Source organism: Felis catus, chromosome A3 (genome assembly GCF_018350175.1).
Source record: "Felis catus isolate Fca126 chromosome A3, F.catus_Fca126_mat1.0, whole genome shotgun sequence".
Lineage (NCBI taxonomy): Eukaryota > Metazoa > Chordata > Mammalia > Carnivora > Felidae > Felis > Felis catus.
The window spans coordinates 86,541,776-86,564,442 of NC_058370.1; the positions used below are offsets into that span (position 1 = coordinate 86,541,776).

The 22,667-nt window shown below is 42.3% G+C and overlaps 1 protein-coding gene across 21 annotated transcripts in view; it reads right to left on the minus strand.

Annotated features, from left to right (window-relative positions):
• Positions 1-22,667, minus strand: part of AAK1 (AP2 associated kinase 1) — a 166,157-nt gene that overhangs the window by 53,124 nt on the left and 90,366 nt on the right. For all 21 annotated transcript variants that reach the window (XM_019827338.3, XM_011281115.4, XM_019827332.3 and 18 more), the window contains 6 exons: positions 17,963-18,071; positions 16,066-16,208; positions 6,769-6,890; positions 5,357-5,438; positions 4,721-4,853; positions 277-380 (listed from right to left, as the gene is read on the minus strand). In XM_019827338.3, coding sequence (XP_019682897.3) covers positions 277-380; positions 4,721-4,853; positions 5,357-5,438; positions 6,769-6,890; positions 16,066-16,208; positions 17,963-18,071 — 693 coding nt within the window. The remainder of the gene's footprint in view (positions 1-276; positions 381-4,720; positions 4,854-5,356; positions 5,439-6,768; positions 6,891-16,065; positions 16,209-17,962; positions 18,072-22,667) is intronic.

A 22,667-nucleotide genomic window follows, 5' to 3' on the forward strand; every position in this document is an offset into this window, starting at 1 on the left:
CCAAAGTGTTCAACTCAGTCCTGAGGGAGCTTTCTCTCTTTTTTTTTTTTTTTTTTTTTTTGGTGTAATTGCCTTAGTTTAAATTGCCATAGTTAAATTCTATGGGAAAATTGGGTTCTCTTTATAGTAATTGCTTCATACTTAGCTTTGGTTGAACACCCCCTATCAGATAAAACAAAGGACATCTATAATTGTTAAGCAGCTGGTTAACACCTCAGGAATTTTAAACAACAATTTGATAATGTTTACTTCCCCTAAAAAGCATCTTTCACATACCTGTACATTAGGAATTGGGCATTCTTTCTTGAGTAGTTTGAATGAGAAGTAGGACACCTGGTAAATATCTGGCCTTTTGTCAGGGTCTGGTTCCAACATATACCCTAAGGCAAACATATGTGAATTTACTTAATAATATTCTAATACTTATTATATTAGCTAGGAAGTATAATTTCTGTTACCAAATGTTATTTTCACTTTTATTTCTCATAAAAGTTAGACAGTATAATTAGCTCTTTTCCTCCCTTCTCAGAAATGAAAGCTATAACTTCCCGAACATTTGTAACATCCACAAGAAAGTAACAAAATTTCTGAACTGTACAAAGATACCTGAAGTTCACCTTCTGTGACTTGTACAACAGGGACTCAAGCAAACTCTCAATATGAAAGTTACCACCTTCATATTCTGGTACCTAGGAAGTTATGGAGTCTTGCTTCTGCCTTCCTTAGTTCATGATATCTTGCTAAACAAATGATTATCCTTGATAATTATAATCAAAACTCAGTGGGTTTTTTTTTCACTTTCTTTTCTTCTTCCTCTTCCTCCTCCTCCTTTTCTTCTTCTTCTTTTAGTAATCTCTACTCCTTACGTGGGGCTAGAACTCACAACCCTGAGATCAAGAATCTCATGTTCCACTGAATGAGCCAGTCAGGTGCCCTTCAAAACTCAAACTTTAAGAACTGACCATAGACATTGGGGTACAAGTGCCCCTATGCATCAGCACTCCTGTATCCCTTGGGTAAATTCCCAGCAGTGCTATTGCTGGGTCACAGGGTAAATCTATTTTTAATTTTTTGAGGAACCTCCACACTGTTTTCCAGAGTGGAGTCTGCATTCCCACCAACAGTGCAAGAGGGTTCCCGTTTCTCCACATCCTCTCCAGCATCTATAGTCTCCTGATTTGTTCATTTTAGCCACTCTGACTGGCATGAGGTGGTATCTCAGTGTGGTTTTGATTTGTATTTCCCTGATATATACACAATGGAATACTATGTGGCAATGAGAAAGAATGAAATATGGCCTTTTGTAGCAACGTGGATGGAACTGGAGAGTGTGATGCTAAGTGAAATAAGTCATACAGAGAAAGACAGATACCATACGTTTTCACTCTTATGTGGATCCTGAGAAACTTAACAGAAACCCATGGGGGAGGGGAAGGGAAAAAAAAAAAAAAAGAGGTTAGAGTGGGAGAGAGCCAAAGCATAAGAGACTGTTAAAAACTGAGAACAAACTGAGGGTTGATGGGGGGTGGGAGGGAGGCGAGGGTGGGTGATGGGTATTGAGGAGGGCACCTTTTGGGATGAGCACTGGGTGTTGTATGGAAACCAATTTGACAATAAATTTCATATATTGAAAAAAAATAAAAAAAACAAAAAAAACAGAAAAACAAAACAAAAAATAAAATAAAATAAAATAAAATTATTATATCTTAAAAAAAAAAAAAGAAACTTAACAGAAGACCATGGGGGAGGGGAAGGAAAAAAAAAATAGTTAGAGAGGGAGAGAGCCAAACCATAAGAGACTCTTAAAAACTGAGAACAAACTGAGGGTTGATGGGGAGTGGGAGGGAGGGGAGGGTGGGTGATGGGCATCGAGGAGGGCACCTGTCGGGATGAGCCTGGGTGTTGTATAGAAACAAATCTGACAATAAATTTCATATTTAAAAAAAAGAGAAAAAAATTTAAGAACTGACTTATTATTCCTTTGTTGGAGATATTAACTGGTTTCCATTCTAAAAGAAATTACAAAATAATAAACACATCTCTACTTTTACATGATCTATAGAACACTTGTTTATTTCCAGGTCCTTTAAGCTTCTGCCCTGAAGCTGGAAAAATCCCCAGGAAAAAATCTTTCTGAAGACACAAAGACAGACACATGCATACACACCAACAACAATGCAAGGCAATTTACTGTTTGAGGAATCAAATGAATGGTTTGAACACCAAGTGCAGGCAAGACTGATGAGGCTGCAGTCTTGCGGAGGACTTACAGAAGAAGCAGGGTTTGGGCTGGGCCTTGAAGGCACGAAAGAGTTTAGTCAGTCAAGGGAAAGAGGAGAAAAAGATATTCTCGATGAGAGAACAGTCTGTCTGGGCAAAAACAGACTTGAAGAAAGGCAAAAGAGTGCCCTGTTGTGAGGAAATGCAGGTGCCAGAAGGACAAAACAGATTTCCTTGTCAGGGAACAGAGGGAAATTAGGCCGGGTGGGTGGGGGTGGGGAACCAGAGTATGAAGGGTCTGAAATGCCACGCTGAGAAGCTGGGCCCTACTGTAGGACCACTGGCAAATCATGACGTTTACTAATAGGGACCTGACAGGGTGGCATTCCGTAAGACTGATCTCATGGTGAAGCGGTGCTCGGACGACTGAGGGAGGAGGGAGACAGCTGGCCAGTCCACCAGTACAGGCATGAGTTGGCCAAGTCTCTATATACCGTGGTGACAGTGATGGGAACAGAGAATGGGATGGGACCAGGAGAAACTCCAAAGAAAGAATGCTGCTTAGAAAATGGCTGACTCTTTACTCTGTCTTATGAGCCAGATCTAAACCTTAAACTTCAGTTATCCAGGCTTGAATGGTGACACCACTGATAGAAACTGAAAACAGAGGGGAACTGTGTATTGGGAGTAAATGGGCAGTCACAATAAATTTTAGAACTGTGACGTTAGAGAGACCATGGAATCTTCAAGTAGTTTGTAAACTGAAATAGGTCAGAGCTTGGAAAGATGTCAGTGTCAAAGACTTGCTTTTCCCAGTATGAACGTGCTGTCCAAATGTGAAAAAAAAAATGTATTACAAAATTATCCTACCATTCTAGCATCAAATTTGGCCATTTTCTTATCTATCTCCTTCCAACCTTCATTTACGAAGCTGCAATTCTAGAACAGTAGTCCCTCCTTATCCATGGGGGACACGGTCCAAGACCCCCAGTGGACGCCTGAAACTGCGGATAGTACTGAATCCCATATATACTGTTTTCTCTTCTACACACACACCTATGACAAAGCTCAATTTATAAGTTAGGTACAGTCAGAGATTAACAACAATAATAAAGTAGCGCCATTATAACAATATGCTGCAATAAAAGTTATGTGAAAGTGGCCTCTCTCTCTCTCTCTCAAAACATCTCATTATACTGAACTCACCCTTCTTGTGACAATGTGAGAGCACAACATGCCTACGTGGTGAGATGAAATGAGGTGAATGACACAGGCACAGTGACGTAATGTTAGGTTACTACTGACCTTTCTGACTAGATGTCAAAAGAAGGACCATCTGCTTCCTACTGCAGTCAACTGTGGGTAACTAAAACCGTGGAAGGCCAACCACGGATAAGGAGGGACTACTCTAATGCTTTACCTCTGAAAACAATTCAACAACCATTAAATGCCATAGTCCATTTGTTTAAATACCCTCTCCCTCCTTTTTTTGGTTAATAAACAGAAGAAGTTGATTGATAAAATTGGCACAGTGGAATAGGTAGTCATCTCAAAACTGTAACTATGTTTTTATTTTGGGGGTTTTTTTGTTTGTTTGTTTGTTTGTTTGTTTGTTTTGAGCAAAGCTGTAACTATGTTAACTTGGGTAAGTTACCTATACTGTCTCAGCCTCAGTTTCCTCATTTGTATAACGGGGATAATTATATTTACTACATAAGACTTGAAGAATTAAATAAGGTACAAGTAGGCCCTTAACAAATGTCAGGTGCTCCACCCCACATTTGCTTCTGTTTTCTTCAGTACAGCCCCACCCAGGACCCAAACTGGGTCACTCAAGATTTATAACCCATAATGGTTAAAATTCAGATGCTGAATCCCTTGACCAATGCAAAAAGATGACAAAACATCTCTTTCACATTTGCGCACAAGGGCTTGTGCAAAGATTGCTTGTTCTGCCATCTGGTTAATGAATTAGTACATATGCTTGCTGTGACGATGCAAAAGAGTGGGGAATCTTAAAAAACATTTCAAACAAAGCGTTGAGCTTAAATGCTTGTTATCAAAATCCAGGGATTAACCTAAAGAGAGAAAAAAAACCTAGTCCCACAGAGTTATACAGTCTTAATTATGTATTCACTCCAGCCAACGCACAGCAATCATTTCAATTTGAGTTGCTTCCAGTTTTGCAGAGATGAATTTCTTATCACTTGATAGGAGTCAGCTGGACTCTTTCATACTGACTGCAAGAGAACAGAGCGGTACTGTACTGCTCAAAGCACTGTTAGGATTTCTGCTCAAGCCTAAGAGAGTTTAGATTTCTAGCAAAAAGACCTACCACTCTAACTAGACACTGTGGTATTATCTTTGAGTGACCCACTATTATCGACTTATCTATCTTTGCATCCAACCCATCACTCCTGGGATCTAATCCCTTTGTCCCCCCAGTTCATTCCTAGAGATTGGAGATAAAAATATGAAACCAGAAACCTGAGATACTTACTAATTAGGCAGTGCATGTCTTGGGAATATCGAGAGTTATCAGGAATTGTGAAGTTTCCGTCACAAATTGCCACCTGACTCTCTCCAAATGGCAAAGTGAAGTAGCATAATTTATACAACAAACATCCAAGAGCCTAAAAAAAATAAAGCAGATTGCTACGAGTGGTTTATTTACCATAACTGCAAATGGGTCTACTGAGACATACTGGCATCATCCACACTTACTAGCAGATATAAAAGCTACGTACTATTAACCTATTAGAAGAAACCTGAATTTAGAACTCAGCACCACTATTTAGCTGCTGAGTTACGATATTTCTACCAGCATTACCAAATGGTGTTCCGAAAAAGAACAAGTATTTCAGTTATTTTGCTCTTAGAAACTAGTAACACATATATGAAAACCACCTAAATAATGGGCAGGTCACCTGAATAATTTTCACAGAGCTCTAAAATAATTTCCTTTGACATGCTTCACGGAGCAGTGGCAGGTCACCCCGAGAATAACTCTGAGAGATAGGGAGACAGTGATATGGTACAGTGGCCACGCTTGCTATGGCACTGCCTGGATTAGACTTGGGAATTTACAGTCAAGACTGCTGGTATCTGAGATGCGGATAGGTTAGTTGACACCTACCCAAATGTCTGCCTTCGTAGTGATGATTTTGCCACTGTACAGGTTGACCATTTCTGGTGCTCGATAGGACAGCGTTGTGTATCTACAATCAAGAGATTTGGTTTTTGTTAAATATGTCAATGCTATCGTTAAAAACCAGGGGTAGCAGAAATACTTTTTAAATACATTTATGTTTCTATTAATAAAGTCTAGTTCCCTGGGAGCAATCTGCAGAAGAGAGTAGGAAATAGTAGTGTAGATAAAATGAAAAGCTGTCCTGGGTACACACCCATGGCCCTTTAGAAGCAGCCCTTCTATGTGAGAGCGTGTGCGTCTCACCCAGACGCTAAGGCACTTCAATAAACTCTAAAAGCAACTTTTCTTGGGTCCTCAAAAGAAAAAATCTTCTTCTGCAAATCCTTACTGTTCGATATCATGTCTTGCTGATTTGTTTTTAAAAATAGTAATTTCCTTAAGTGTGGCTCAATGCTGATGTGTAATACTGGCTGAGACACTGCACAACAGCAGAAAGAATAGCTGAGGTGGGAGGTGGACGAATCTCTGCTGCCGGAAGAGGAATGAAGCAAGAGTTTTCCCCTTATCTCTGGCTCAAGGAAAGAGGAGTACAAGCTCCGCTTCAAAGAGCGTCTTGGTGTGGCCAAGCACGTGACTTATGCTGCTTGAGTCTCTAAAGCACACAGGGCACCGTGCTCTAGGTGTCCACCAGAGCCTTGGACCGGAAGTCTTCCCACCCCAGGCTTGGCTGCCAAGAGTGATGCAGGAAAGGAGACTGAGGGTCAGGATACAGGTGTGCATACTAGACTTCTGGATTATTAGTAGTATTATGGCCTGTGAAAAATCTAACACTCTTGACAATAGGGTAAAATGGGTCAGGTTCTTAACTGGAGCCAGAAATTTAAAGAAGCTTTTTCTCATGGCAGTCAGTGATTCAGTATCTGTAGAGACTTCACATTCCTACTTACCATTAATTCCATTAGATTGGTGACCTCCTTAGGAGCAAGAAGGAATACACAGCAATGCAGGGTTCAGTGAAAAGCACATCCAACTGACTGATAATGTCATAGTTGTTGTGATTCCGCTTAAAAACATCACAGTAACTCTATGGTTTGTGTACCATTCAGCTTTTTAAGGGCTGTGTGACTTAAGTCAAAATATCTAAGTACAGTGACCACTGGTCCATTGATAAAGTGCTGTATGACTCCTTCATTTTACGCTATTGACCAACGCTTGCAAACCACTCGACAGCCTCCTCTTAAAATCAAACAATCCCACTGCCCAACACGATGCTCTGAGACAAGGGGGGCCATGACTAGCACCCTGGTCTTTCCACCCTGACCGTCTCATCCAGAAGCTGAAAGTAATGTTGCTGATCTGCAAATGGACGAAACTCCAAGAGAAGAGGAAAGGCTTACTTCTTAATCTCATCTTCTACTGCATTGACTCCCTCAGTTTGTGGATTCTGAAATTTGTTGGTGGCGCTTCCAAAGTCACACAGGACGTAGTGGCCTCGGTCATGCAAGAGGATATTTTCAACCTGAAAAACATTCCCCAACCACCCGATCCAAGATATTATTTAGTAATGCATATGAAAATCTGGTTCATAGTCACATAAATATTCTATTTCTGATAATCCCACTAATATGCACAGGAAAGTTCTTCCCCACCAAGTATCTCGCCAGGGGTCATCCCAAGTGAACAAAAAGAAAAGCACAGTAACAGGGTAAAATGAGAGTAGAGGGGGTAAATAGAGGAAAGTCCACAATGGGGAAATGAGTCCCACTTACCTAGATTTCCAGCCACATTTCTCACCTTGGCAGAAACAGTCCTAATACTTTTAAGTCTCTGTATCTTTTTTCATGCTTTTCTCTCCATCTGGAATACTCTCTATGACCTCCACCCCCTTAGCCAACTATCAATATCCCATTCATCTTCTGAACTCCAGTTCAGATGCCACCTCTTCTTTGAAGCCTTCCTCAAGCACCCACTCAGACAAATGTCACTCTTTCCCCATGGCCCTTCAGTACTTCATTCTTCCTGACATCAGTGATTTCACTTGAGTCTTATACATGCATATATCAATTTCTTTACTACAGTAAGTTAGAATTTCCAGAATTAATAAACATTTGCTGTATTTTAGTTACTTCTCAAAGTGATTAAAGGCCTGTGGGCAAATGTCCAGTTTTCCTGTTGAAGTATTACCTTATCTTTCTGTAGATGAATGCTTTGGGCAGCGAGTTAGCAGTTCCAGGTAGAAGGGAGCTTACAAAGACCAGAATCTACAGAAATCTCTGGTATCAAAGGAGTATGCCAGTGCAAGAATAACTCCAAAATAGTGGGCACTTCTGTACTCAGGATGTACTGAGTCATTTTTGGTCTAGGTGAATTGCGTTGACCGGTATGTTGGAGGACAGACCTAGCTATGCGTGGGCAGTAAAATGGCGGCCAAAAAAATCTTGTTAGGCCAGTAAGTCTATAGTCTCCATTGTCTTTTGTCTTCAGCCTTCCAAAGACTGATCACCTTCGGAAAACAAAGGCCAGAGTCTACTATAGGCTCCTTAAAGACACCATCTCGGGGCGCCTGGGTGGCTCACTTGGGTTGGGCGTCTGACTTCGGCTCAGGTCATGATCTCACGGTTTGTGAGTTCGAGCCCCGCGTCAGGCTCTGTGCTGACAGCTCAGAGCCTGGAGCCTGCTTCGGATTCTGTGTCCGCTTCTCTCTCTGCCCCTCGCCAACTTGTGCTCTGTCTTTCTATGTCTCTCAAAAAATAAATAAATGTAAAAAAAGAAAAAAAAAAAAAAGACAAGCACCATCTCTTCATTGCGTTTGTAGTCTTCTCTGCCAGTGCCTACCATTGTGCTTGGTACAGAAATGTTGGTTGAATGGTATAAGTTAAAACAGAGGAACACATTTAATACTGTGTTTGTGTGTATGTGTGTCTGTCAGAAGCAAGATGGGAGCCACCAAATACCCAGACCCTATTACTGCACATATTGGTTCTTTAAAAAAACAAACAAACAAAAATCTGGTCAACTGTGATAGTCTCTTGTTCCAATACTCGTTTCTACCTACACTTGCTTTAATTCTCCTAAAAATTACATTATGTATTATAAAAATGTTTATAGTTTGTATCTGCTAAATCTAATACCTAAAGTCTTTACTGCAAACTGATTCTTTTATTTGTTGTCTCTTACTCCTACTGAGTCTCACTCCTGGTACTGTTATGAGGGGTTTTGTTACTGTTGCTGTTAACTCATGTTCCTTGGAATTCATCTGGGGGAAGCCTATGAGGCCTGAGTTTAAAGTCTATTGTTCTTCCAGAAAGGATATGCTTTTGCACCTGGGGCACTGCTAACCTACAATCACTTTAACCTAGAATTTTGACCTTGGGATTTTTAGCCACATAAGGCAGTATGAACTACGGCTATCATCTCTCATGGATATGCTCTTGTTCTCCAGAGACAAGGCTAAGGGAAGCAAATATTTCTACCATCTACAGCTTTTCAAAAACTCATCAGTTTGACCTATTTACACAAAGTAAAACAGTCAAGCTATCCTGAACATATACTCACTTTAGGAATCTAAAATAATTCCGACAAAACAATACTAATATTTCTAATCTACTTTAGAGGTTATAAACTGAACAGCTACGATTTCCTGAGCTTTTACTATTACGAGTACTACTGTACTCATCACTTTACACGGATTATCCTCATAATAATATAATAATATCCCTGTTTTACAGATGTGGAGAGTGAGACTCACAGTGATGAAGCTGGGAAGCAAACCTAGGCAATTTAATTCTAGAGAAAGGCAGGTAATTACCTTTCTGCCAGGGTAGGAAGCAGATGAATTACTCACAGTCCCCACCCATAAGTATCCACCAACTGAGGTGGGTATGATGACTATATTTGCCCAGTGTACTGGATACAAGCTTAAGGACAGGGCTGCCTCGGTCCTTTATGTTCACAAATATCCCATAATAGGAATCTAGTCAATGAGGAACCAGGTGTCTAACCACTAGCTAGGCTGCTTTGCTCAGTGTCTCGTACACATTCCCTGTATCGCCTGGTTTATCATTTTATTCAATTGCTCATTCTCTACCTGTCAAATCGTAGCCATTCTTCAGGGCTTTGCTCAAGTCGCAAGTCCTCAGTAAAACCTTCCATGGCTATCCTACAAAATCTGCAGAACTTACTGTCCATAGGAGGGGCTGCCAAAGTAAGACCTTTGGGCCAAATACAGCCATGCCCATTGGTTACTTATCCTCTAGTCTATGGCTGCTTTTGAGGTCCAGTGGCAGAGGTGAGTAGTTGTGACAGATGATCTGGCTGACAAGCCAAAATATTTACTATCGGGTCCTTTGCAGAAGTTTGCCAACTTCTGGTCTATCATTACACTATGCCTGTGTGTCTCCTGCAATACCCAGTCAAGTATTTTACATACACCAGATACCCTTCCATCCCTTATTCAGTATCCATTAGCAGTGATCTTCCTTCCTGGTCTCACGTGAAACCATGCATCTCCCATTATATGTGTTCAGTCCCTTCCCAAATTAGTTTCTATTCTTCTAATGCTAGATTGTACATTCTAAAACACTGTTAAGTGAGTTCACGTCAAAATACAAATAAGGTAGTTCCAGGGACCAAAATCACTGGGTTGGGCCAGAGGCGGTGGGGGTGGGGGTGAGGGGGTCAGCGGGAAGGAAAACTGAGTAGACAAAAGACAGAATAACGATGAGGCACATAAGGGTTTTTGTCTTGTTTTTATCCCCCTCACCTAAAAAACTCGGTTTGTATTTCTGGTTAGCTCCAGAGTGGCAGCACTCAGCAGTTATACCGTTATCAACCTTCCCATAAAGATAACATTGCACAAGACTGTATTTGCAGGAAAAGCAGTTAAAAAGTAAAGGTGTGTACAAAAGTGGACCTAAAGCCAGAAATACCAACGTAGGGGAAAGCCTTATCAATATCAAAGAAATACTTATGTGGGTAAGAACCATAAGCCCTGCTCCGGCGGCTCTGCAGGTTTGCTGGGAGGATCATGAGACTGCGAAGGTGAACTCGCTTAGCAGCAGCCACCTCAACAGCGGCCACACCCTCTGCGCCTTCTCAGTCTGTCCCTGTGACTTGTAACATCCGTGGAAACCTCCAAGATCAAGCTGGCCGCTGCCCTTCGTCACCACCAGCACACTTAACACAGAGCCTGGTGCGCGGCAACCACATTGGACCTGGGGGTCAGAAGAGCTCAGGGACTATTTAGATGTCTGACCTTGAACAAACCTTTAAACCTCTTTGGGCTTGTTTCTCATCTGCAAAGTACAGCTAATACTATTTCTATCATGGTTTTTATGAAGCAAGAGAATGTATGTGAGAGCAAACTGTAAGTCTCCCTATATAAACCTAAGAAGTTATTACCACTCATTTTAGAGAGAGACACACACATTTGAACTCCTACTATATGCCAAGTAGCTTCTGGAGATAAGGTTATGAACAAATCCAAGTTCAGCTGCTCGTGTCGTGTAGAGTCTAGTGGAAGAGAGTAAGGAAGTAAGTGTAATTTCCAGGTGGTGATAACTGTTATAAAAAAAAAAAAGCCAACAGGTTAAATATATCTAAGGGGAAGAGGGATGCTACTGCAAATGGCACAGTTGGAAAGGTCACTGGGATGAGGTGAGCAGAGACCCAAATGAAGGGCAGCCACAGACCCCCTGGGGGAGGGGCACTCTCAGAGGAGAGGAGGGAGCAGGCCTGAAGCATCTGAGGCACAGAAGCAGGCCACCTTGGCTGGGACAGTACTGTGCTGGGCACCAGTGCCGCAAAGAAAACTGAGGACGTGGGACTGGGCTTACTAAGGGCTAGCACCCTTGTGAATGGGGAGGCCGGATACTGCTGGGCCTTGGGGAAGTGAAGGACTTAGGTGAGTGAAACTCATAATAGAACCAAAGGCAGAGAAGCAGGAATGATGACAATAACAATCGTATCAGCAACTAGCAGCACTCACTAGGAGGCACTTTTACCTACAGGATTTCATGAAATTCTTACAAAGTCTTACAAAGTCTTATTGTCCCCAGTTAAGAGATGAGAAAATGGAGCCTAGTTACCTAACATGCCTGAGGTCACTAGGCTGGTAGGGCAGGATGGGGCTCAGTCTGCCTGCATGCTGAAGCTACACCCTCACCGCTACACTGATACACATTATGCCATCAAGGAATGAGGGCAGTTCACACCGGCAACCATGAAGGGAGAAAGAGAGAGGACCAGAGCAGCTGACAGAGGGCAGACTGAGGAAGGCCACTAGGGAGACACTCAGCAGATGGAGAGAGGTGTTTTAGGAAGGTTAGCACGGTGAGAGAGGAGAAGGGAGAACACGAGGGTGGGTGCAATTGTCTAGAGGGCAGGCGACTCAGGCCAGGTCTAGAGCAGGGCCCAGAGGAATTAAGGTGGACAAGGAAGGGAGACAACCAACTGGATATTCGTGTATCATCTTCTGGAAGCTCCAGAGAACGTTCCTAGTGATCTGTTTTTGGCAAAGTCCCTTAGGATGTAAGCCTAATGGTGGTGACCACTGCTTACAATCCTACAGTCTTCCAGCTCTTTGAGGGTTTAATGCTGCTGACCTTATTTCCCAACCCATCGGCTTAAGAGGGTTATTAAAGCTGTCACTCCCAAACTCTGCTGACAGCTGTAGCTAAAAGGTCTGGAAAGCCACCTCCTACTGACCCTTCCTCTTCACATTATTCCAAACAGATATGGCATTCAGGCATTTCAATCACCAGAAATTTTGGAGGATTAGATAAATGTAGGTGTTCAAACTTGTGATTCTAAAAATGGGACAAGAATCTTCATCCTATTGTACTTCACGAAATCAAAATCTCTTTTCCAACGAAAGAGGACACGTTCATGACTTTCTCAATCTGAATGCACTTATTAAATCTTAACCCCTTCTTAAGTGCCTGGACAGACAGCATGGTGTAACAGAGCAAAAACAAACAAACAAACACCAAATGGGAGGAAAAACCCTTGGCCTTTGTTCTAGTTTGACCACAGAATTAGCTGTGCAGGTCACAGCCTTTCTGGGCAGAGGATTCCTCATTGGTAATAGGAGAGGGCTGGCTTAGGTGACCTTCCCAGCTCTATGACCCCATGATCTGCAATGATCTCTTTCTTTCCTCAGGGAGATAAAAATTAAACAAAAACAGGGAAATGATTAATATGCTAAAATATCGTATTTGAAGAAAGACCTCCAATAACGAACAGAACTTTGGTAATGGTTATTTTTATAACATAAGCTGCTTCAGGATAGGGACCGCTTTCGGTTTATTTCCCGCACATAATTTGAAAGGAAGGCCACACACGTGGCAGGCAGGGCAAGAGGGGCTTTTCCTCTGTTCTGCGTGTGAACAAGCAGACCCAGGGTGGCACTGACTCCACAAGGGGATCTGCAGCTGGCCTGGCCTGTGCTCTTTTCCATGTTGTACTGACTTTTGTTCAAGATGGTGCCTCCTCACCAAATGTAAATCTGCTTAGAGAAGCAACTACAGATCAGCAACCAGCACCTCCTCTGGCCAACAGGAGAATTAAGAACTTCTAGGCTCTGGCTACCGCTAGGACTGTAGTGGCTGGACATGTAGCTCAGAGTGTCCGAGACTACGTGATGGCAAACAACAGGTACACAGGGACTTTTTGGTCAGGCCTTAGGAGGCTGGCAGTGCGGGAGGCAAACGGACTGACTGCCCACCGGGCACATATTAGTAGAAATCAATAAAATCTAATTTGCTAACCAAAACAGCTATACGGCACAGAGTATAAGATATGGGGAGTCTGGGAAACCTTCAGTCAAAACAACCAGGAGTCAATAACTGCAATTAACAGCCACAGGACTTTTTTGGAACAATCACAATCGAGGCCTCCTCCCAGGGGCCCCTATTTACATTCCCTATTTCCAAGGTAGAGGAGAAATGGAAACAAAGTCTCCTGAATCACTCCCGGCAACCCAGCAGCAGGCCTGACGGTCTTCCCGATGCATTAAAACACAACTACAGAGCCCCAGAGCGTGTTGCCAGCGCTGTGCTGACTTTCAGGAGCACGGAGGAGGGTCAAGGGGTACAGGGCTACGGATGAGCTGGGAACCAGCGTGGCAGCCTCTCCTCCAATTCCACTTTGCTCCACGTTCTTCTGCTAAAATATCTCATGGACCATTCAGGGCAGCGAAGAAAGAGTCCGGGGCTCCTACTCCCATCCTACTTCCTGTCCCCAGGTGGACCCTGAGCTCTGTACTTCAGGCTCCTATCACTGGATGACACTTAACCAACCGCCTCACAGCAGCACTGAGATGCTGGGAATGTGCAAATTAGGTAGGTGTTATTTACAGGTATGAAATGATTCATCATCGAGGCCTCATTTTATCCAGTTAAAATAAAGGAAGATTCTGTTCGAGAACACAGGATCAGCACTCTCTACAAGGGTGCTCAGTGGCCCTCTCTGCCTCCTTCCTTTGCCCTCACCTCCATGCCCTGGCAGGCACTTGCTGTGTCACAGGTGTGCCTGGAGACAGACACGCGTGCTCTAGGCCTCCTTGTCCCCTTCTCTAGGTAGCCCTCAGCATCTGCTCTCTGCCTGACATGTCCTTCGTCCTCTTTGTGACCACTTAAATCCCACAAGCCTGTAAAATCCCACTTTTCCAGAAGATCCCAACTTCCGTTACCTGGTCCCGCGACCCGATCGTACGTTAAGCAGCTTGATAACTCTGCTTGTTCATCACTTTGTTCTACAAAGTTCTGTATTTCACCTGTCTCTGTTTCAAATCTAAACGTTTCATTTGTTTCATTTATATCCTGTCACCGATACCAAAGCATCCGGGAAGTAGGAACCGTATTATACCGTGTTACTGTACCCCGTTCCACAGAATTATGTACTTGTACTCTGCTAGGCTCATAATACTTGCTGAAATGTATTCTCCCTTTCCTACTAGAAAAAGGGCTGACTGTGGGTAGAGGGACACTGGAGGAGGCTATCTAAGGCTTTTGAAGTTAGGTACCTATCTTCCCTTAAGCTCACTGCTTTACTACAGAAACGCCGGGATGTAAGTACCACGTTACACTAACCGGGATGGCTAAAATAAAAAAGGACGGTAAGGGTTGGTGAGGATGTGGAGAAAACGGCACCCTCATGTGTTGCTGGTGGCATAGAAACAGCACAGCCACTCTACAAAACAGTTTGGCAGTTCCCCAGGGAGTTAACCGTAGTTACCACACGACCCAACAATTCCACCTCTAGGTAGATGCTCAAGAGAACGGACATGTGCCCACTTGAAACAGGTACACAGGTGTTCACGGTCTCGTTCGGAATATCCAAGGTCAAAACAACTCAAATGTCCATCAGTGACCAGATAAACAAAATGTAGTCTATCTACACTGTGAATATCATGCCATGAGAAGAAATGAAGTGGTGCTACACGCGACAACACTGATAAGCCTTGACAACATCATTACGTTTGGTGAAAGACGTCAGACACGAGAGGCCTCTTACTGAATGAGCCCGTTTACATGAAATGCACAGAACAGGCAACAGAAAGCAGATTAGTGTTTGCCTGGGGCCGAGGTGAGGTGGGAGTGAAGAGTGACTGCTGATGGATACACACGGTTTCCTTTGGGGAGACGAAATGTTCTGGAGTCAGAAGTGTGATGGTTGCACAGCCTGGTAAATACAGTAAAAGCCACTGAACTGTATGCTTCGAAAGGGTGAGTTTGATGGTGTATGAATTATATCTCCATTTTTTAAAAAAAGCTAAGAAGAAAAAAAAAATCCCTCAAAACAGAAATGCTGGCATGCCCCTTGTGCTCCTCAAACTTTAAAACACACAAAACCCACCCAGGGCGATTATTAAGCTATGAATTCCTGGGCTTCCCTGACACCACCATTAAAATTATAGCCCAACAGATTCAGTGCAGAATCCAGTAGCCTGCACTTAACAAGTACACCAGGGGATGCTGATATAAGCTATTAGCCATGAAGCGTGTTTCTCAAAACACAGGGATAATGAAAAGAAATTGTAATTTAGAATCAGAAGAGCTAGCTTCACATTCTGGTGCTGCTCCTTCCCGGTTGTATGACCTCAGTCAAGTCATGTGACCTGAGTTTCCTTGATTATACAATGTAAAGAAGAACATCTTCCTCCAAAGAGTGTGCATAAAGCGTCTAGTAGGGTACATGGCACGTGTCAGTGAATCCTCCCCGGGTGCCAATGCCATTCAACAAACGCTGTCAAATGACTAGAATATGAAAGGCCGGCTACAAGGAGATGGTAATTAGTAGAACAAAATTTTTAAATAATCACTTAATGGATTTTGCAAAATACGAGAGAGACTTTAAAAACCAAGCATCACTGTTCACAAACCATTTAAATGAGCGTATTATTTTCTATAACCCTGGAAAAGTAAAACTGGGACTCTATCAGGAAAAACAAGAACAGCATGTATTCAGGCAGTTGATGATTATAAAGAATTTCTAAAGGCTACCTAAGTAATAAAAGTGATACCTGTTTTATACTTTCTTTATTTTAATTTCTATTTTCTCTCCCCAGGCAGAATGTAAGACATGTAAGGTTTCCATGCCTGAAGCTTCTCTCACATGCCCAAAGCATCTTCCCCATCCCTGGGGCAGATGGAAAATACCCTGAACACACTTCATGAAACAGTGCGGCCTGTTACCTTCAGGTCACGGTGGATAATAGGAGTTTTGCACTGGTGCAGGCGGGCAACGGCTTCACAGGTGTCACAAAATATCTGGAGCACTTCATTCTCTGTAAAACCTGTCTGCAGGCGCTGATTCATTAAGTTGACCACCTGGCCTCCTGGAGGGGACACAGAGCAAGGGAGAGGTTAGAAACACTCAGACTCACGACTTACCCAAGACAATGAACGGCTGTCCACAGAGAAGCAACCTGGCCCAAGGTAACAGAGCTGATTGCTGGCTGAGGCACCCAAGTGTCTTGGTTCCCGGGCCCATATTTGTCTTCTTGCGATCCAGTGTCTCTTCTAACGCATCAAAAACAGTCTATTTTATAAAGCACTACAGACGGGAGCTGCCTTCATTACATCTTCAAGATTAGTAGAAGCGACAATATGGTCCTGCTATAACCACTTGGGTCTACTGTCCCCATTTGTACGAGATGAGGCCCCAAGGTTCAACCTGTCATATCTTTTAGTAGGAATCAGACTACACAATAGACTCCAAGAGCAAGAAGAAGACAGCTTTTTATTTATTTTTTTTATTAAAAAAAATTTTTTTTTTAACGTTTATTTATTTTTGAGACAGAGAGAGACAGCATGAACAGGGGAGGGGCAGAGAGAGAGGGAGACACAGAATCTGAAACGGGCTCCAGGCTCTGAGCTGTCAGCACAGAGCCCGACACGGGGCTTGAACTCACGGACCGCGAGATCATGACCTGAGCCGAAATGGGACGCTTAACCGACCGAGCCACCCAGGCGCCCCAGAAGACAGCTTTTTAGCCTGTGCTTTAGGAACGGCGTGGTATCTCTGGCTTCACTAACTACTTGCTGCCAAGAATGTAGAAATACTACCCCAACATTTATTCTCCAGGACAGTAAGATTGATGACCTCACTTACAAAATTATCCAGATCCCTGGATGCTCCTACTGCCACGTCTCTAAATATTTTAACACCCAAAAGGGAATGGACAGAACGAAACAAACTGTCGAGTTCAAATTTGGTAGTATTTTATAAAATCAGCTTAAGAGTTCTTACAGGACAGCTAAAATTATTGGTTAACATCACATTTTGAGGGTTAACAACATATTTAACTTACGGTCAGGATCATTAAAGGCAAGGAAAATGTCAGTGGAAGTAAGGATGATTATAAAACAGGGCACCAAACAGGAGACAGTGACCCAAGCCTATAAGTGGCAGCTGCTTAAGCCAAAAAAAAGTCAAACCTCCAGGCTGGCTGTTTGAAACGCAGTCAAATCTGAATCAATTCATGCTACAGTCTGGATTTCCGGAGATAAATGTGGCTTGAAACTCCAAGCTTTCAACTACTTAACTCTACTGGTAACAGCAGCATCGTTTGAATGGAGCCTTACTGGCAATTACAGCTTGCAAGCAAGGAGAGGAAAGGTCATTTCCATTAGACGAAAAGGATTATGTCCCACCCACCCCCTCCCCAACACAAGGTGGTGTGGGTGGAGAAGAGAACACAGGAGGGAGGGAGTTGAGAGGCTGAATCGTTTCTTCAGTCCATCTGGAGTTGGGTCTTTATTATGTGCCTTCATCACTTGTTTTAAAGCATCACAAATAACACATTCATTCTCCCCCTCATCCTTTCTCATTCATACACAAGCACCAAACCTTCCTAAATCTAACAAAAAGGGAGTTTTGCATTATCCACCATTTCAAATTGTTTGCCACCATAAGAATAACCAAGACGTGACAGCATGCTCTGTATCTTTTAGCCTCACAGTTTCTACATCTTTAAAACCACAACAACATACATTAGGGCACAGTGCACATTAACTGAAATGACCCCCATGCCCTTGACAATCAAAGTTCCAGAGCAATGTGAGCTTAAGGTATGGGTCATATACTCACCCCTACAGAAGTCCATCAGAATGAGCACTTCCCATACATCACCACTGCTCACGTTGTTGATACTGGAGTCAATGTAGCCCACAATGTTCTTGTGCCCCGACAGGTCTCTCTGTAAAGAAGAGTAGAGAAATATAGTATTAGTTACAGATACCAATACAGACAAAATGAGCCAGTCAGTTCCATTAGCACAGATAATTTAAATACAAAGAGGGGGCGCCTGGGTGGCTCAGTCGGTTAAGCATCCGACTTCGGCTCAGGTCATGATCTCACAGTCCGTGAGTTCGAGCCCCGCGTCAGGCTCTGTGCTGACAGCTCAGAGCCTGGAGCCTGCTTAAGATTCTGTGTCTCCCTCTCTCTCTGCCCCTCCCCTGCTCATGCTCTGTCTCTCTGTGTCTTAAAAATAAGTTAAAACATTTAAAAAAAAAATTCGGGAAGAGGGGAGTGGAAAAAGAAGTGGTTCTATGAGTCACCATACAAACATGGCAGTTTAGACCATAAAAACGGTAACTACCACCACACTAACCAGAGATTTGGCTGCTTAGAGTGATAAATAAAGTCTCTTTTAATTTGAAATTATATACCAAGACAAGAAGAAATCTCATAGTATCAAATGAATATACCTGAACTCTGAGCATCAAAGTTAAAACTCTTTAGAACTTTCCACTGAGTGAAGGAGTAAGAATGACTGTTGCCTCAGAAAGGTAGACAAAAACAGAAATGTGACACTGGAACTAACAGTGGAAAGTCACTGGAGCCCTATGAGAGAACAGTTTCAGAGAAGGGATGGGATGGGGGGGGCGGTGGGGAGAGCAGAAATGGACTTGCAAAGAGTTGAGCACATAGAGCTGGTGACTACAAATCAGTCCTCTAGAACATCTCGTGCTTCAGAGAGGAACAGCATGGAGAGAAGGAATTCTTAGGATGGGAAAGAAGTGAGCCTGGGAGAGTGGAAGCAGCCAGGAGCAGAAACCTTTAGCATATAGGAGAGGACAAAGGATAACTGCTGGAACCAAGTCCTGCAGGAAGAAGGGGCAGGGACTGAGAGCACTGTTAAAGGGACTGGTCTTAGAAAGAAGAGCAGGAAGGAAACAAAGATGGATATGCATACTGGTTTACAGCTGGAGAAAAGGGAATTTCATTGAGTTCCGATCTATTGTTCTGTTTTTGGTAGAGAGCAAGACCACGTTTGCAGTGTAAGGGAATGAGAAAGAAGCTTGATGAGAGAAATAAAAGGCTTCGAGCAACTACTTTGGATAACAGACAAGGGAGATGATGAAGCAGAAAAGCGGTCCCTCTTCTTCAAGTTCCTCCACAACAGAAAATGACTTCAGGGTTCATGTCACAAGGCCTGTTGTTCCCGCTGCTTTTCAGTCTCATCACCAACTCTTCAAAAACTTGATTTCGTTTACACAGTCTGGGAAGTAGGAAGAACTGGAGAGAAGTTTTTGAAGCCAAAATAGAGCAGAAGATCATGTTCTCCAAATGTTCACAAGAGGAATGAAAAACTAATGTTTCCACATTAGTAATTCATCTACATTTAACTGTTTGAAAAAGAATCAGCAGGGCGCCTGGATGGCACAGTCGGTTAAGCGTCCGACTTCAGCCAGGTCACGATCTCACGGTCCGCGAGTTTGAGCCCCGCGTCGGGCTCTGGGCTGATGGCTCGGAGCCTGGAGCCTGTTTCTGATTCTGTGTCTCCCTCTCTCTCTGCCCCTCCCCTGCTCATGCTCTGTCTCTCTCTGTCCCAAAAATAAATAAATGTTGAAAAAAAAAAAAAAAGAATCAGCAGTGTTACCTCTGATTTGTCTCACCCCAAGAGGAATAATAAAAAATCAGGAAGGAAAAAAAGCATTTGGTAGAGCCAAGAGGAGGTCAAGAGCTATTAGAAGACCCAAACTGGATAATTAACATCTGCAGATGGCATCCTAGAACAGTTGCCAAGCTGTCTGCTGATCAGTTCAAGCTCAAATTCCTGTTCATTTGTCTTCTGCAGAGTTCCTGAGATATGTCCAAGCAGAAAAGATCTCCTCTTTGGAGAGAGACGATGGAACTCACTTTTAACGACTTGATGATACAGCAGCATCTCAGATTTTACAGTAAAACCTCACTAGTCTGTAACTGATGGAGAAGATCAATTTGAATGGATGTGAAATGCAGAAAAGGTCAGGAGAAAAATCTTACCGCAAAGTGAGACTGACTCACACAGGGGGTACACTGCTCAGTTCTCCATATTAACAGGCCAGAGGAGGTCCAAGATTCCCCGACTTTCATTACAAGCCCGGTCCTAGGCTTGGAGAACAGAAATGGACATAGAGGTATGGGATGGAACCCACATGGTATTGGAGCTCAAGGCCTCAGGAAAAGACAGGATATAGGGAAGATGCCTTGATGCCCTTGGCTACAATTATTATTTGTGGTATTGAGATAAAAGTCTATATGATGAATCTAAGTCAAAACCTGATTTTTTGGGGAGTGGGAAATGTTCAGTTAAATTACAGATCGGATCAGTTTATATTTTACAATTTAATCAGTGATAAGTCTAAGGAGTTTGAGTTGTTATTTTAAACCTTATTTTTAAACTAACGTTATATAGGGAGTTCCTGGGAGGCTCAGTCAGTAAAGCATCTGACTCTTGATTTGGGCTCAAGTCATGATCTCCTGGTTTGCAGAGTTGAGTCCTGCATCAGGCTCTGCACTGGCAGATTCTCGTTCTCCTTCTCTCTCTGCCCCTCCCTGGCTCACTCATGCTCTTTCTCTCTCAAAATAAATAAATAAACTTCATATATATAATGTATGTATATATACATATAAACATATAAACATATATGTGTAATATATACACATATATACATATATGTGTAATATATACATATATGATATACATACATATATAATACACACACACACACACACACACACACACACACACATACATAAAGAATGGGGAAAGAAATATGTGCAAATCATACACATGATAAGGATCCAGTATCCAGACTATAAAGAAGCCTTAAAGCTCAACAATAAAAAGGCAACACAATGTAAAAACTGGTAAAGGATCTGAATGTAAATTTCTCCAAAGAACATATACAAATGGCTGATAGGCACATGAAAAGATGCTCAACGCCATTAATCACTTGGAAAACACAAATCAAAACCATAATGAGATATCAGTCTACAACCACGAGGATGACTATAATTAAAAACAGAAATAATAAAAAATGTTGGCGAGGATGTGGACACTGGGACCTTCATACATTGCTGATAGAATATAAAATAGTGCAGCTTCTGTGGAAAATGGTTTGGCATTTTCTCAAAGAGTAGACTTACCACTTGAACCAACAATTTCACTTCTGTGTATATACCCAAGGGAAATGAAATATCATATTCACACAAAAATTTGAACACAAATGTCCTTAGCAGCATTATTCATAATACCAAAAAGCAGAAACAACCCCAATGTCCATTAGGATATACAAAATGTTATATATACACAGAATGGAATATGACGTCGCCAAATGGGTTAAATATACCCACTTTCAATGACACGTCTTTTAGTTGCATCACCATTTTGGCTGCTCCCATGTAAATGCTTTGCTTTGTCTATATCCTTTTTATAAGCATGGCCCCAGTTAATACTCCAGGTGTCGTTGGACTCCTGCAGAGTAGACGAGTACTATCACCTACTATTAATTTTATTAATGTAGCTAAAAATGGTATTCTTTTTCTTTTGGCAGCCACATTACACTACATATTCATACTGAGTTAACTGACCACTAAAATACTTGAGACTTTTTCCACTTATGCTGCTTTAAATCTCCACCTTCCCAGAACTATGCTTGTAAAGTTGTTAAAATAAAATAAAAATCCAAGTGTATGACCTTGCCTTGTTATTTCATCTCATTAGAATCACTCCATTGCTTCAATTGGTAAGGATTGTTTTAGACCCTGATTCTATTGCCCAATGTAGTTGTTATATCTTCCAACTTTGTATTAGGTACATAATTGATAAGTATGTCTTCTATCTCTTTAATCAAGTTCTTTATTAAATGTAAAATAACATAAAGCTAATGGTAAGCTGCAGGGCTTTTTTCTTAGAAAGTTTCTAAGATTAATATCAAATCACTGGTCAGAAATCATTATACACAGTAGCTATTATTCCTGGCATCCAGCCTAGACTCTCCAACTTGCTCACAGATCTCTGGTGAGTGTCCTTACCCAAAGGATACGATCCACAGACACTGGACCTAGTGCACAATCCCGAGCTTCCTATCCAGAAACCTTCCCAGAGAAACCATGATGTTGATATGACATGGCCTGCTCTTATCCAACCTGAAGGCTCTTTGGATCCCTGCTTATTTACCCAAGTGACTACAAAATAACTTAAAATTTTATTTTATTTTAAAAATAAAATATATTGGGGCGCCTGGGTGGCTCAGTCGGTTGGGCCTCTGACTTCGGCTCAGGTCACGATCTCACGGTTCGTGGGTTTGAGCCCTGCATCAGGCTCTGTGCCGACAGCTCAGAGCCTGGAGCCTGCTTTAAATTCTGTGTCTCCCTCTCTGACCCTCCCACCCCCCTCATGCTGTCTCTCTCTCTCTCTCTCTCTCAAAAATAAATAAACATTAAAAAATTATTTTAAATAAGTAATACATTAACATTCAAAAAGAAAGAAATATATAGTAGGAAATTATTTTCTACTCCAATA